General features: G+C 36.4%; 1 protein-coding gene across 6 annotated transcripts in view; it reads left to right on the plus strand.

The window, feature by feature from the left end:
- Positions 1-17460, plus strand: part of VPS8 (VPS8 subunit of CORVET complex) — a 215938-nt gene that overhangs the window by 40453 nt on the left and 158025 nt on the right. For all 6 annotated transcript variants that reach the window (XM_045539842.1, XM_045539848.1, XM_045539843.1 and 3 more), the window contains 8 exons: positions 502-655; positions 764-823; positions 2426-2533; positions 6591-6671; positions 10256-10426; positions 15282-15356; positions 16119-16154; positions 17071-17161. In XM_045539842.1, the coding sequence (XP_045395798.1) occupies positions 502-655; positions 764-823; positions 2426-2533; positions 6591-6671; positions 10256-10426; positions 15282-15356; positions 16119-16154; positions 17071-17161 (776 nt within the window). The remainder of the gene's footprint in view (positions 1-501; positions 656-763; positions 824-2425; positions 2534-6590; positions 6672-10255; positions 10427-15281; positions 15357-16118; positions 16155-17070; positions 17162-17460) is intronic.

Genomic DNA, 17460 nt, shown 5'->3' on the forward strand with positions numbered 1-17460 from the left:
AGAGAGCATTTGAGGGAAATTCAAAAATGCCTTTCTCAGAAGGGGTAACGTTTGAAAAAAGACCTGAATGATGAGTCAACAAATGCAAAGATCTGGAGGAAGTGTTCCAGGCAGAGGAACATTTGAACACAAAGGCTTTGAGGTGGGCACAGACTTGGCCTGCTGGAGCAATGGAGGAAGGCAGGAGTGGCTGGAGCATGACTTTGTCAGATACACTGTAGTGGGAGAGGAATGAAGGCAGGAGCCAGAGCATATCCTTTTGAGACATGGCTAAAGAGTTGGGATTTTATTTTATGTACAGTGGCAAGCCAGTGGACTGTTTTTAGCAGAATAGTGATTCATCTGACCTGTATAATAAAAAGATCATGCTGCTGTTGCGTGGAGCTTGGATTGTTGGGAGTAAAAGGAGGATTAGGAGACTATTAAAGTAGTCCAAGTTAGGGATGATAGTGACTTGGATCATTGCTAAATTGATTCTGAATTTTTGGATTATATTTTTAGGAGAGTGATGGGAGTGAGAACATGTGAATCTAGATGTCTCTTCAGTGGTTCCAAAGGTGAAGTTTGCTGTATTGAGCCTCTACATTCTAAGCCTGAACTGAAAGATCATCCCATCACACAGTTTTCATTATTGGCCATGGCATCCTTAACAAAGGTAGATATATTTAGATGGTGAAACTCATGACTTTCAGAGGCTTTGAATATGAAAAATTTGAAAATTTCGAGGTAAATATTGAACATAAATTATATTTCTCTCCTAAAGATACTGGTCATTGGTTTGAAACCATCCTTGAAAGTGTGGATGACTTTTCCATATGGTCGGGTGAGTAAGGCTCTCCATCTTACTGGGAAAAGGAGGGACCATGTCAGGAGGTTGAGAGAAATGATTTGCAAGGACAAATTCTGTGAAGTTATCAAAAAACTAGGTAGAATGAAAGTTAGTGCTCCAAAGGTCATTGTCTGGACTTGCCTCAGGGTGACCAAAGCAGCATAAGCTGATGACTAAACAATGTCCTGGGGATCATGAGATCTTGTACTTTTCTATTTTTATCATTTTAAATTTTTCTGCCATAAACAACATATAGCTTGTTTTTGTTTTTGACCTCAATTTGACAGTGTCTGTGTATTGCTGTCCTGGCACTTTGTAGTCACACCTAATTTCATGCATGGATATTCCTAGCTTCATTCACTGCCCTTTTGAGTGCAGTACAATTCCCTTATTGGATTTAAAGCTGGAGGCTAAGTTGATGTAGTGAGGCTGAGCCCTGATTTTCAATGTTTGAAAGCCATTTATTTTTGTGTGACTGCTGCACTGAGACAGGATTATGCTCATTGTCTCCTGCTTTGATGTGGAACTGCTCATAGAGGATACCCGACTCTGTATGGATAAGTACACCCCAACATAAATGGCTACGATATATGCTTTCCACGGCTTCTGCCTCTGATATTTTACTTTGGTGGATGATACTTCCCAGTATGTGTTGTTCCTACCCCAGTTTCCCCTCTCTTTCCTGCTTGGGTGTTTTCGGAAAGCTGTGATCTTCCAGTGTATATATGAGGAGAGGTATTGATGGGATGGGATGGGGAATGATGGTACAGGACTCTGGCTAGTTCAGAAAGCAGCCCCTGTACTGCGTGAGATCACTCTTGTTTTCTTGTTGATACCCTGTGTGTCTCTGGGCCCCAGGGGGAAAGCAAGTCTGTCCTTTTAGATGGCAAAACTTGCTTAGATTGCCATTAACATTTCTTAGGTTAGCTTCATTGGCTAATTGAGGTTTATATCATGGTGATATGTGTTTGCTTCTTTTTATATGTTTTTATTGGTATTTTTTCCAATTCAAACAAGTAGAGCAGTTGGAAGAATTTTACATTGAACACTTGTATATCTACCATCTAAATTCTACTATTAACATTTTAGTATACCTTCTTTATTACATATCGTCCATCTATCCAACTCTCTACCCACTCATCAAACTATATTGTTTTGTTATGTATTTCAGAGTAAATTACAGAAACCAGTACTCTTTCTCCTAAATATTCAGCATGTATATCATTAGCTAGAGTTTAATATTTGTTTACTTTTTCCTTTGATATAAAATTTACATACAAAGAAATATACAAATCTGGAGTGTACATTTTCTGCACTTTAACAAATACGTATATTTTTGTAATCCAAACCTGAGCTTTTGTACCACCATGATGAGCTGAAATAAAAAAAAAAAAAAAAAGATATAGAAAATTGCCATCAACCCAGAGAGTTCTTTTATAACACTTCCTGGTCAGTCTTGCTTCAGTGGAATTTTTATGAGAACTTGGGAGAAGTTTTCTCAAAGAACACTAGTTAGAGGCTGTTTTTAACCAGAGTTTTCTCTTTGGCCTCCTGTTTATTAATCATGGTAACTTTTCCCCCCTTTTCCTCACTTAGATGGATCCTTCCAGTGTTCCATTGCTGGCCTGGCACTTTGTGGCAGTGCATAATTATGTGAATCCCATGCTTGCCTTCTGCAGAGGGGATGTTGTTCATTTTCTGTTGGTAAGTCCTGATATGCTAGGTATGTTATAAGTCTCTCATAATTTTTTTCCTGATTCACCAGTAACTTAATATTGTATCAATAAAAAAAAAAATTACCCAGGCATGGTGGCACATGCCTGTAGTGCTGTAGTCCCAGCTACTTGGGAGGCTGAGTCAAGAGGAGGATCACTTGAGCCCAGGAGTTCAAGGATGTAATAAGCTATGATCATATTACTGCACTCCAGCCAGGGCACTAGAGTGAGACCCTGTCTTTAAAAAAAAAAAAAGAAATGTATTTTACTACCATAAGTCTTTAGAGAGTAACCTGTTTAATTTTTATTTAAGGCTTTAATTGTTAACATGAAAAAAACTCAATTACCCTTAGCTCCATAACTTTTCATAGTTTATTTCTCAGTTTCATCTGCTTTGACTGACAGATAATTCATGGTTTATGTGTATGTATAAACATACGAATGTAAATGTATATGTATTGGTTTACCTATCTACATAGATAACATGCATATTTATTAGATAGAGAGCAAGTATAATTGAGTACCTAGTGTTCTCTACACTGTGATGGGCACAAGAAGCAATTAGGGAAGGTATACACACGGCTTATAATATTGTTTGAAAAGCAAAACCAGTACATTTATTACTACTAGAGATAACAGTTTAAGGATGGAACCATGTGATGAGAATTAAAAGTTGATATAAATTCAGAGTATGAAGAGATTAGGATGGACTAGAGAGGCTGGGGACAGCTTTGTGATGGATATACAGCCAATATTGTGGGAGGGGGTAGGCATATTGGGGGAAATGAGGTGAACTGAAGTCATAGAGGTGAGAGAGTGCTTAAGTAATGTCTTTGCGGGTTTCCTAGCTCAGTGAAGTGAGTGCACTGCTGTCTACCTAGCTTCTCCAGCCAGAAACCTAGGAGTTGCCTTTTATTAATAGTTACCTTGTTACCTTCATATATGCTTCATCACCAAGTTCTGTTGACTCTACCTCCAAAATCTTTTGACCTTCTCCCTTTTTGTCTCCTCCGTGGCTGTTTCCCTAGTCTAAACCACGTACGTTTCTAGCCGGGACTCTGCAACAGCTTTCTGACTAGTCTCTGGCCTCAGTGCTTTACATGTGCTAGTGCGTCTGCCAAGAAAGCTCTGTGCTCTTTTCCACTGTGTCCTAGCTCATGATTAAAATCGCCTTACCTGACCTCCTGAACCAAGTCACTGCTTCCTGCCACATACACGAAGGCCTGTGAAGGCCCTTCTCCTTTGATAACATTCGGCACTTTTTAAGTTAGTCATCTAATGTTTTCTTTCTTCAGTAGACTGAAAGTCTAGAGACCAACTCTACTGTTATTCTAGCCACTAGGGCAGTGCTTTTACATAGTGGAGGCTTTAACAAATGTTTATGGAATTAATGACAGGGAGAAACCTATGGTGGAAAATAAAATTGAGTATTTGGGGTGGATCTAGATTAGGGATTGACAAACTGTGGCCCATGGGCCAAATCTGGCCAGCCATCTGTTTCTGTAAATAAGTTTTATTGGAACACAGTCATGCCCATTGGCTTATATATTATTTATGCTTTTTCATTACAGTGGTAGAGTTGAGTAGGTGTGACAGAGACTGTATGGTCTGCAGAGCCTAAAATATTTACTGTGTGGTGCTTTTCAGAAAAAGTTTGCTAACCCTTGATCTAGATTATATAATGATTGGCCTGGATTGGTAATGGGGAGCCATCATAGGTAGTAAAGATGAGATTAAAGTGACATTTTAAGAAGATCAGTCTGTAACTAGCAAAAAGAATAGATTATAGAAGGTAGGGGGAAAATTGAAGGTTTTTCTCTTGTAATAAAGCAGGTATGAGGTGTTTAGACAAGGTTGGTTGGTTGCGGTGAGAGTTAAGGGATAATACTTTGAGAGAAAGACAAGGCTTCATTATATTGTTTCTAGGGACTAAAGGACATGAACAAAACATCACATTTCTGAGTTTGCATATTAGAATCAAGAAATATTCAAAGGGAGATTATTTGGGGAGAAGTTGATTATGGAAGATTTCGATGTGTTGAGTTGGAAGTGAAGGTGGGACTCTCAAGTGTGGTATCAGGGGATGTCCTACAAGCAGATGGCAGTCCAGGTCTGGAGTGCAAATGAGAATTCCAGGATAGAGAAGGCAGTTGAAGCTCTGAAAATCAAAAGCTAGAGCATATATGACCTTGGTGGACACTCATGCAAGGGAGAGGAAAAAAGCAAAGCAGGAAAGGAGATACACACAGAGGACAAAGGAGGAAGGCTTCTGGGACAATATCAATTTTGGGGTGATACCATTGTAAGATCAAGAAAGATAAGGACCACTAAACATATCAAGAAGTGTTTCATTAGAAACTTTTCAGAGCTCTGATTATCAGTATACTGGGGATAGAAGCTAGATTGTAGAGCTATGTTAAGGGTATTTTGATGAGCAAACTCATACCATCATAGCGTTTGGTTGTGAGAGAGAGTGTGGTTAAATAATATCTTTAAAAAGTAAATCAAGGAAAGAGTTAATTTTTTTTATTTGAAAGTGGAGAAGAGAAAAACATGTTTGAGAGCAAAAGAAAATGGGCTGTTAAAAAGGACTGATTAAATATGCTATTAAGAAAGGGGTAACATTAAACAGTGATGGAGGGGAGTAGGATCTAGAGTATATAGTCATGCACTGCATAACGACATTTTGGTTAATGATGGACCACATATGCGGCAGTGTTCCCGTAAGATTATACCTTATTTTTATTGTACCTTTTCTATGTTTAGATATGTTTAGATACACAAATACTTAACCACTGTGTTACGGTTGCCTACAGTGTTCAGTACCATAGCATGCTGTACAAGTGTACAGCCTAGGAGCAATAGACTATACCATACTAGGCATGTAGTAGGCTTTACCATCTAGGTTTGTATAAGCACATTCTATGATGTTTGTACAATGGCAAAATTGCTAAGGACACATTTCTCAGAATGTGTCCCTGTTGTTAAGTGATACGTAACTGTGTATAGGTGAAGTGATTTTTTTTTCTAGAAGGACTTAGAAAATCTTAGAGGAATAGGTAATGTTGTCATTGATCTTTTCAGTTTGTGAAATACTGTTTCAACAATATGCAATGTATAGAACAATTTGGTGCTATCTTATTTTCATTTTATAGACGAGGAAACTGAGAAAGAATAAGCGATTGCCCTTATTCACACAGCTATAATAGTGGAACTTAAACACATAGCTCTAGATGCCATGATCATTTTACCAGAGCATCCTTTCTTATGGGGGAAGTGATTTAGTGAAGATAGGACAATGTGAAGGGCCCTCATTAAGTGATCCCACTTTTTTGATAAGGTATCAGGTGACATCAGCACTGTAAGTGATGCAATTAGAAGGCAAAGAGGAATTGGGACTTAAAGGGAAAGGCATCTAGACCACTGCCATAGTGAGTATGCAGGAAAACCCAGATTGAATCAAATGCCATGAATTTCAGGAGATTAGGTTTATCTTGTGCTTTATCTTTCTTCAGTGTTCTATTATCTTGGCGCAGAAGTGGAGAAAGCAAATTATAAGGTTTATAGAGTGTATTTGTATACATATATAAATAAAATATTGACATGAAGTTCTTTTGGGAAATTTTGGGCTATTTGAGCTATAGTGGTATAGTTCAGAAAAATCTAGTTTTGTCATTGTAGTGTCTTTTCTTTAATGAACTTCGACTTCATCATACCATGTCACCCATCCCATTTTATAGTTTAACTCTAGCTAAATGTAGTCATTGATGTGATAAAGTTAGGTTGTTCTGAATTATGAAGGAGTCAAAATTATATTAATACTGACAACTAGACCACTAGCCAGATAATGCCTTGGGTTTTGGTACAAATCATGCAGTGAATGATTTTTTTTTTCATTTGTACAATAGTTTCTTTAATTACCAATATTTTTGGCTTGTCCATACTGAATGAGAATTATGCTCTGCTCTAGGTGGGGTATAATTAAGTAGCTTAAAAACTCACTCAAACGATAAACGATATTTACGTTGTTTTTATTTCATCATCAGGTTAAGAGAGATGAATCTGGAGCTATACATGTTACAAAGCAAAAGCATCTTCACCTGTACTATGACCTCATCAACTTTACTGTGAGTATTATTCAAATTAAATATCCCCATTTATTTTATGTAATTGTTCTGAATTCAGGGTGTATTAAATCTACCAGGATTATTTTTATTGTACCTTTTATATGTGTAGATATGTTTAGATACACAAATACTTACCATTGTGTCACAGTTGCCTACAGTATTCAGTACCAGAGCATGCTGTACAGGTGTATAGCCTTGGAGCAATAAACTGTACCGTATTTGGTATGTAGTAGGCTTTACCACCTAGGTTTGTGTCATGAACCATGACCTTTAGGATGATATAAAATATGGACAGAAGTGAAGTCCTGCTTGAATAATATCTGAGTTTGGTGTGATGTCACATAATTGCTGCCTTTCAGCTTAATGTCCTGAACAGCAGCAGGACCAGTAGTTTTCTTTAATGTCTTGATTAGCTCAAAAGAGAGTTTAGGTTCCAAAGAATTTAGGTGGTTGTCTTCCGGATCATTGCCCTGCTTTCTCTGTAAACACATTTTTATATATCTGAGCTTGTCTTAATTGGTCCTTTGGTCTTGTTTGTGTAACCTCTCCTTTTCTTGTGGCTAAAAGCTTTGCAGAGTTCTCTCTCTACTAGTAGCATGTCAGTCCTGAAAAACTTCTTGGTTTTTAAAAAAAGGATTTCTTTTTGTATCAAATTTTATTATCTCTTTTTCAAATAGTGTGTTAATTTTGAGAATAGTATAATAATTATACTATTTCTGGGCTTCTGTCATTAATGCTTTTAGAACATCAGTATCTGTGAAACATTCTATATATGCATGAATATAGGCAACCCTAAATATAAGGCTGTTAACTAAAAAAAAAAAAAAATTAACAAGGTTTATACTGTGGAAAAAGGAGAGCTTTATTTCTCATAAAGGGGTAGCAGCCTGTTGGGTGCCCATTCCAACAGATTGGGAAGCAGAGATAGGACCAGAAGCCAGGCACACATGCTTCAAAGAAGAGACAAAAGAGAATAGGATTTTATACTGAGCAGGGTAGTCAAATATACATACTTAACAAGCTACAGGAGGAGTCCTGAATATTTATGAAGGGAGATCATACACATGTAATTGTGCTTCCTCTCTCCCATCCCAGTTTTTAGCTGTTTGTAGGGTCCCCTTGGCCGAGAGGGTTCCATTCAGTTAGTAGAGGGCTTAGGATTTTATTTTTAATTCATAGGCCATGCCTCCTTTTTCCAGTAAAAAGACTAAAAGAGTTTTATAATTTTTCAGGATATTACTGAAATAGTCAGATCTTTTCTTTATAATACATGATTTGTTAATTTAGTTGCACATTGCCTTTTAAACTCACATATAGACTGATTTCGAAATAATGCTTTTTTCCATGCACATTTCATGAAATAATTTTGTTCAGACTCTTACATCAGTGTCTTTGTCATCACCAGAATCCCCTGTTGAATCATCTAACACAGTTTTCCAGAATTTATCATCATCACTTCTGTTTAAGATTTTTGAGATACAGTACTTTTAAAATCTGTGTATGAGTATGTCACTGGAAAATTTTTCCCCAACCACAAGTAGCCATTCTCCTAACACTAGGACAGTTGGTGTTTTCATTTGTCCTGTGGCTTAGCCATGATGTGACCATTAATTGCATTGTTTTGTAAATTACCTTTAAAAGATTTGTTTACAATAATGTCAGCACTAGGCAGTTGTGAGGGTCTAATCTCAAGAATAATTACTAAACTTGTTAAGGTTCTTTGTCTCTCATTCTCTCTCTTTCTTTTAGCCAGGTGACCTTTGTAATCACCTAAAAACTAACACTGATTAAGGTGGATAAGGCTAAATTAATGTGTCTTTCCTAAATTTTGTTTTTCAAAATAAAGTAATCAAGAGCACCTTATGAGAACTCTTTGTAAAAGATTTACACGTCAAACTCCCTGTTTTCTGAGCAATATTTTGGAAGGTGGGGGAAACAAACCCTTCCCTTATAGTGGCCCTATACAGTGTTTACAATAGAGTATTATCTTTAGTATACGTTAAGAGAAAATTAATCTATTTCCAATTTTGTCATCTTTGATATGGCATTATGCAGATAATCTCTGATAACATGGAATAGGCATATAAATAAACCAACATGAATGTCAGAGATATAGTGTAGGCAAAGCACTTTGTTCTGACTACTTTTGAATACTAATTGAGCAGATTTTAAGATTTTATTTATTTCTTGGGGAAGGATTGAGATTTCTAAAAAAAAATTTGAAAATAAGAGATCTGATTTTATACATAACCCAACAAATTTGTCAAAATGACATCCTTGAGAAGATTTTTTTAAACTATTAAGTTAATGTTACTGAAAGTTTGGTACTTGTCCCCGAGACAGCATCAGAAGAACAGGACTGGCCGGGCGCGGTGGCTCACGCCTGTAATCCTAGCTCTGGGAGGCCGAGGCAGGTGGATCACTCAAGGTCAGGAGTTCGAGACCAGCCTGAGCAAGAGTGAGACTCCGTCTCTACTAAAAATAGAAAGAAATTATCTGGCCAACTAAAAACATATATACAAAAAAATTAGCCGGGCATGGTGGCTCTTGCCTATAGTCCCAGCTACTCGGGAGGCTGAGGCAGTAGGATCGCTTAAGCCCAGGAGTCTGAGGTTGCTGTGAGCTAGGCTGACGCCACGGCACTCACTCTAGCCAGGGCAACAAAGTGAGACTCTGTCTCAAAAAAAAAAAAAAAAAAAGAAGAACAGGACAAGTGGTTTGAGGAAAAGGAAAGAGAGTTTTATTAATTTGCCGGCTTAAAGTACCACTGTCCTATCAATAAGCAGAAATATGGAGCTTTTAAAGGGAGTTTTCAGCTTCTGGCTACTGCTGTTTAACTGTAGCATCTCTGGTGAAGACAGTCTGTGAGCTATCTCCTGTGGTACAAAGAATAAAGGACACTCCCCTCCCCCTCTGATTACTGGCCTCAGTCAGGAATGCAGATTTTAATTCCCAAAAAGTATGTGGGGGGTTTAAAAAGACAACTTGTAGTACATTTTGCCCCTTTTCAGGCCCTTACTTCTGTTACATCAGGACTTTTAAAATTATAATAGTACTTACTAAAGAAAATTCAGAAGATACAGAGAGAAGGAGCAGAGAACTCTCTCATAATTTTTAGGGAGATTTTAAGGAAATATATTTTTAAGTAGCTTCTATTTTAAAATATGTATTGTTCAATACTTTGACCAGTTAGGTTTATGAGGTTTAATTTGCCTTTTTTTTTAATTAATATCATAAAAACTAGAAATGCAGTTTGTCACTATGCTAACGTCATTTGTGCCAATGTGGTTTTAAAAATTTTTTATAAAAACCAGTATATCCTATAATCTGTCTATTACAGGTCTTAGTCTTCTTTTACACTATGTAAGTGTCATTTTAACACCGTCAAAACTCAGTAGTATCTTGTACCTACTGTTCTCCGGGCTGTCACTGAGTAGTTCTTGCTGTGATTGTATTGCCGTGTAAGTTATTTAATGGATAAGATCCTCAATGTAATTTAACTGAGTGGCAAAAGCTCTCTTCTTGCCTGGAATTATGATGTGGGTTGAGCCTCACTTTTATTTCATTGTATGCTTGAATTGCAGTGGATAAACTCACGCACAATTGTGCTCTTAGACAGTGTAGAGAAGTTGCATGTGATTGATCGGCAAACTCAAGAGGAATTGGAAACGGTGGAAATATCAGAAGTTCAGTTGGTCTATAACAGCAGCCATTTCAAATCACTAGCCACGGGAGGAAATGTTAGCCAGGCACTGGTAAGGGTAACCTGTTATCTTGATATATGCTTTGATAAACTTGATATTTTGTTGTGTGTTTTTTTGGGGTTTTTTTTTGGGGGGGGGGTGTTTGTTTAGAAATAGGAATTCTGTGGAGTTATCTTTCTATCTTGAGGTTTTTCTTTAAAAGTAGGTTGAAGTAGATGTGGATGTGTTTATGATTATTCAAGGGTTTGAGCTAAAGCAATAATTCCTATTAATTTGTATTCAGAGTTGTTACTAATTTAATACCAAAGAGTTTTAACTTTCATAGTAAAATAATGAAGTGAAATGAAAAATTTGTGAGAAAGAAATTTTAAAATCAAAATATTTTACAAAGTTTAATCTGGTGGCAATAAACCTGATAGATTTAAGGAATAAATAACTAGAGACATACAGCCCATGTATTAATATTTGGGTGATATGTTAAAGGCTTGAGTAGATATATACTGTGGGCACTAATAGGCAAAGATGGCTTTGAGAGAAAGAAGATTCTTTAGGAATAGGTGGAATTCTATAGGATAGATGAAATGTAAGAGCCTAGAGAGAAGGAAGACATAACAAGAGTTCTGAACTTAAGTATTAATTTTATTGTATTATAAGAAATTACAATAATGGTCTTAAACAATCTATACAGTTTATAGTTAAATCACTATGAATTGTGATCTTCTGTTTCCTAAACCACTCATCTTTAAGTAGGAAATTTAAACTATTGTGAAACTTCCATGGATAATTTCTTGAAAAAAAATAGTAATGATGGTCATATTTAATGAGTGACTTATCAATAGAAAATATCCCAAACTCTGTAAAATAATTTAAAGAGGTTTATTCTGAACCGCACATATGTGACCATGGCCCAGAGAGCAACACCCAAGAAGCCTTGAGCAAGTGGTCTTGCTGTGGTTGGGTTCTAGTTTTGTTTTATACATTTCATGGAGACAGGAATTACATGTAAAGTCATAAATCAATACATGGAAGGTGTACATTGGTCTGGCCCCAAAAGGCAGGACATCTCCAAGCAGGAAATTACAGGTTATAGGTGGGTTTAAAGATTCTTTAATATGTAATTGGTTAAAGAAATAAAGCTTTGTCTAAAGACTTGGAATGTTAAGATAAGGAAGTCTGTTAATCAGAGACAAGCCCTTGGACATAAACTCTGATGCAAGTGATCTATTAAATAAATTGATGACCTGCAGGTGTGGTTTAAGCTTTGTCTTGCATAGCCTTAGGCCTGTTAATGAGTTACAAAGGATATCTCTAAAGAGGAAAGGGAGCATGAGGAGGCATATCTGACCCTCCTTCTTGTGGCCAATAACTCACCTTTAAGGTATTTCTAGGGTCCCCATGGCCAGGAGGGGCCCATTCAGTTGGTTGGGGGGCTTAAGATTTTATTTTAGTTCACAGACTACAGCATGATGTGTAAGCTCTGCTCACATCTTTCTCATAATCTTCCTCATAGCATAATCCCAAGGATAGCATGTAAGGAAGCTACCCAAGGGTAGGGAAAGAGGCATTTGAAAGGTTTAGAGGGAATCATATTCAGTGCTCACACAGGGCTGAAAATGGTGCTTGTTACACCAGCCAGAATGAAAAGTAGTGGGGAATAATTGGGACTAGAGTAAATGCTGTGCTGATCCCCACTAACAAACCTTCAAAACAAGACCAGAAAGGATCAAAATGTTTTCAAGTCACTTAAGTATCTCCCAGAACAAAGCACAAGAATATTAATAGGAACACAGAAGTCTATGCCAATAAGTTCAAATCATAGTATAAAATATATATGAAAGGGTCTTCCAGCCCCCTGATTTTAAAAACAAGAATAAGAAATGGTAGTGCAATAGAATTCACTAAAGTAATAATAATTACTGTCCCATACTTAGATATTTCCTTGTGTTTGAGTGGTTATTAAAAATACTATTAGGGCTGGGCACAGTGGCTCATGCCTATAATCCTAGCACTTTGGGAGGCCTAGGAAGAAGACTTGAGGCCAGGAGTTCAAGACCAGCCTGAGCACCATAATAAGACCCTGTCTCAATCAATAGAAAAGTTAGCCTGGTATGGTACACACCTGTAGTCCCATCTGCTTGGGAGGCTGAGGCAAGAGGATCATTTGAGCCTAGGAGTTGGAGGTTGCAGTGAGCTATGATGACATCACTGTACTCTAGTCCAGTCAACTCTCTCTCTCTCACTGTCTCTCAAAAAATAATATCTTAAACTTTGAACTTGTACTTTCAGTCATGATGGAGTAATGGAGGATTGGATTTATTCTCCTGTCTGAAATAACTACCTCCCCCCCCCCCAAAAAAAAGTCAGGGGAAAAAAAGAAATAGCAGCTCTGAAGACATTGGACATCAATAATGAAGGACAATAGTCTCTGACAAAATGGGGAACAAATGACCTGAGCTCTGTGATTGTCCTCACTTCCAGCCTTGAGTTTCTGGGCTGTGGCTCAGGGAGGAGGAGCCCAGTTGGAGCCTGGAGGACTCCTTAAAAAGATGGAACTGAGACTGTAGGAAGACAATGGTGGGAGGAGTTTGCAGGCAGAGTACTGGGAAGGAGAGCACTATCAAAGAGTCCCCCTTGAGTATTCACAGACTACTGATGGGCAAACGCATGTAAGGAAGCTACCCAAGGATAGGGAAAGAGCCATTTGAAAGGTTTAGAGGGAATCATATGCAGTGCTCACACAGGGCTGAAAATGGTGCTTGTTACACCAGCCAGAATGAAAAGTAGTGGGAAATAATTGGGACTAGAGTAAATGCTGTGCTGATCCCCACTAACAGATCTTCAAAACAAGACCAGAAAGGATCAAACTGTTTTTAAGTCACTTAAGTATCTCCCAGAACAAAGCACAAGAATATTAATAGGAACACAGAAGTCTATGCCAATAAATTCAACAACTTTAGATGAAATGGAAAAATTTCTTGAAAGACACATATTACCAAAGCTGACTCAAAAAAGAAATAGAAAACTAAGTGGCCATACATCTATTAAAGAAATTAATTTTATAATTAAAAATCCTTCTACAAAGAAGCTCCAGACCCATAAGGCTTCAGTGGTGTAGTCTGTCAAACATTTAAGGAAGAAATAATACCAATTCTACACAAAAATCTTTTGGAAAATAGAGAAGGGAGCACTTAACTCATTTTATAAGGCTAGCTTAACTCTGATAATAAAACCAAAGGCATTCTAATAAAGAACACTATAGACCAATGTCCTCATGAGCAGAGACAAAATCCTTAACAAAATATTAGCAAATATAAACCAGCAGTATATAAAAAGAATAATAAATCATGATCAAATGGTATTTATCCAAGGTATGCAAGGCTGGTTTAGCATTTGAAAATCAGTGTTATTTACCATGTTTGTAGATTTTTAAAAACCGTAAGATTATCTTAGTAGATGGAGAAAAAGCATTTCACAAAATTCAATATCCATTCCTGATAAAAACTCTGAGCAAACTAGAAATAGAAGGGAACTTCTTCGATCTGATGATAATCAACGGCATCTACAAAAATCCTACAGTTAACATCATACATAAAATGGCATAGCCAGAAAACCAAAACAAAACTCTCAATCTGATGAAGTCTCCTTTAGAGAAAATATAGAAGACAGGAACATGTTAAACAATTTCATGGGGATGCAGTCAGCAAAATCCAAGTAGTGGGAAACTATAGAATAAGTGTTCTAGCTTTTTTCAACAAATAAACTTTAAGAGAAATAAAAAATTGAGAGAGATGGAAGCAAAACCTATAGATTAAAAGAGACTTAAGAGTCATATCAACCAGCTTCAATACATGGACCTTGATGGGATTTTGATTCAGACAAATGAAATGTACAAAAGCAAAACAAACAACAAAAACCTCAACAACATTTGACATTTATGAGACAATGTGAAATCCAAACACTGATTGGATATTTGATATTGAGGTCTGATTGTTAATTTTTAAAACTATGTTAATGGAATTGTGGTTATGTTAAAAGGGACTCATTTTTTAAAATGTATACTGAATTTTTATAAATGAAATATTCAAAATTTGGAGTTCACTTCAAAATTGTACTGTGTTATAGGGGAGTGTTAAAAATATAGATGAAACAAGATTGTTGATGAGTTGAGATTGATGAAGCTGGTTGATGGATACAATCAGGGATTTATTATTCTTTCTCCTTTTGTATACATTTTAAAATTCTCATAATAAAAAGTTAAGAAAAATTATTATAGCTATCAGTTATTGACCAAGTATATTTTGGGAGATTTATAAATATTAACATATTAGAGAAACTGTGTAAGATTTTTCAAAGATGGGAAAACTACATGACAGGTTTAAAATTTAATATCACACAAATATATGTAAGTGGCAGAGCCAAAATTTGCAACCCAGGTTTATCAGAGTTTCTTTTTTATTTTGCTGTACTATGCTGACTCCCGTATACTGTGCTGCTTTGTCTTCCTGTTTCCTCTTGTGTTTTATGTTGATATTTATTCCAGAGAACTTGGAGGTGCCATTTTCAATCACCCCCATTCATTGACAGAAGCAATGACTCCCTGTCATCCAACAAGGGGCAGGATGCAATAGTTTCCTTTTAGATTTAGAAGTCGGCATGTTTCCTCCCTTTTCCACATTATTCTGAAAAAGAAAAAAGGCTATTTATGTAAGCAGAGAATTACTTTCTTAGACTTTGTCTTTTCTTTCACTTTTACTGTTAAACTGACAATTGATCATTTTTTCCCCATTCACTTAGGGGTAAAACCATATTGACGTAAAATGTTGTCTTTATAGTTGACATTCTTTAAAACTTTGTGAGATTTCTAATGCATGTAATTTTTACCTTTTTTGTATTTTTTCTTTAACAGGCTTTGGTTGGAGAGAAGGCTTGTTATCAATCCATCAGTAGCTATGGTGGTCAGATCTTTTATTTGGGGACAAAAGTAAGCTCTTTCACTCTATGACTTTGGTATTTGTGTGTATCAGGACAGTTGGGGCTGAAGGAGGTTGCTGGTAAAGAGGGCACTGCATTGCTGAGTGAATATTGATCAGCAGTGATCCGAAACTTTTTGTGTTGAAGTAGTCATGATTTTTGGTTAATTAATTTTTCCTTTACTTTTAGACATATTTTTACTTTTGTTTAGGTGCTAACTAATAGGTAATAGAATGCTTATTTTCTTGATATAGGGATGTACTTTCATAAGCTTCCTTCACATTTATATTTTCACAATCAGAGAGATACCTAATCATGGATATTTGTCATGTAATTAAGATGGCCATTAGCTTAGATCAGCTTACTACATTGAGGCCTTTGACACAGAATCATTGGTATGAGAACTTTTTATATATCAAAATTGTTCCTGTGCTTTTTAAAAAAAAATTTAATATGGAGAAACTTTTCTTCATTATTAAAATTCAAGCAAAATATTGCAAAGTCAGTACAGGGAAATGAGCTTTGGCCTTTTTGTTCCTTGTCCATGGAATTAATTCCTTCTTGGACCTACCTAAACACCTTCAAGTGTTTATTGGATTTACTCTTTAATGTGGATCCTTCAAGACCTGAATTCTAAGATATACTTCTGCCTGTAGTATGAAATGTTTTTACTTAAAGAGATGTAAAATGAGATGTGGAACTGGAACGAATGTGTCTCCCAAACAAGTCTGTTAGAGATGATCAGTTTAATTTCCTTTTCTTTATTTTCCAGTCTGTTTATGTGATGATGCTGAGGAGCTGGAGAGAGGTGAGTTCAAAGTAATTTTATATGTTAGAACTATGAAATTGATAGCATCTTAACACTTCTATTTTGACTTTGCTGAAGAAGATTATTTGGATTTGTGCTTCTTAATTTCAGAAGTGTAAATCAAAACCATTATAACTGTTAGGTACTTGATTTGCTAAAACTGTGTAAGTTAGAGTTAGTAAATTCAAAATAAATTGAATTAGTATTCAAAATAAATTGAATTGTATTAGTAAATTCAAAATAATAGTGGCTTAAACCAGATTTCTTTCTCTCATATAAAAGCACTCTGGAGGTAGGCAGTCTGTGGCTTGTATGGGAGCTCCATGAGCCTTCAAGAATGCTATCCTATTCTACCATCTTTATGTTTGAATTCTAGTCTCTAGGACATTTTTTAGTCCAGAATGGTTGCTAGAGCTCCAGCTGTTAAGTCCACATTCCAGGAAGGAGGAAAGAGAAAATAAAGGCCGGCCCTTACCTTTTAAGGTGACATCACAGAAATACCATACAATACTTCCATTTATCATTGGCCAGAGCTTAGTCACATTGCCCCAAGTGGCTCCAAGGGAGTCTTAGAAATGTCCTTCAGCTGGTGTATTGCTGTATCAAATAAACTTGGGGTTTGTTACCAAGGAGGGACTGGATGTTGTGATAAATAACCAGCCATTTCTACTACAGTGACTGTCCAGCTGTTTCCCTTTTTCATTTTTAGGCCCTGTGGCTCTCGATACTAGCCTATGCAGTCTTTGTACTATTCCAATCCTTTAAGAAATTATTTTTCTTGGAAATAAGATATTCATATAGTTATTGAAGTAGTTTTAGCTATTAAGAACAGCTTCTGGAAAGATACTAGGTAGACTAGGAATTCTGACTGGCGACTGGTCAAAGGGGGCTGGTATCTCTCATTTATTCATTTTAGAGAGTGGATCATCTCCTGAAACAAGATTGTCTTACGGAAGCCTTGGCTCTTGCGTGGTCTTTCCATGAAGGAAAAGCAAAAGCAGTTGTGGGTAAGTAGACAGAATACCCGTGTGGTAGACGTTGTTTTTCTGGAGTAGAGGGAATGAATAATACTAATCACTCACAGAACACTTTTAACTGTGTGTTTAAGTATTTTCTAAACAAGATGTTAATAAACCTAACATACTTTCAGTAAAGAAGGTTGATGACAAATATAGGATATTGAAATTAAAATGTTACTTTTAAAATTCTTTCAAAAGGGAAATTTACTGTTAGAACAAACAGGAAGTACACTGATATCCTTTCTGGTGTGATAGATGTGAGGGTTTCTATTATGTCATGTTATCCA

This window comes from Lemur catta, chromosome 1 (assembly GCF_020740605.2).
Source record: "Lemur catta isolate mLemCat1 chromosome 1, mLemCat1.pri, whole genome shotgun sequence".
NCBI classification, from domain to species: Eukaryota; Metazoa; Chordata; class Mammalia; order Primates; family Lemuridae; genus Lemur; species Lemur catta.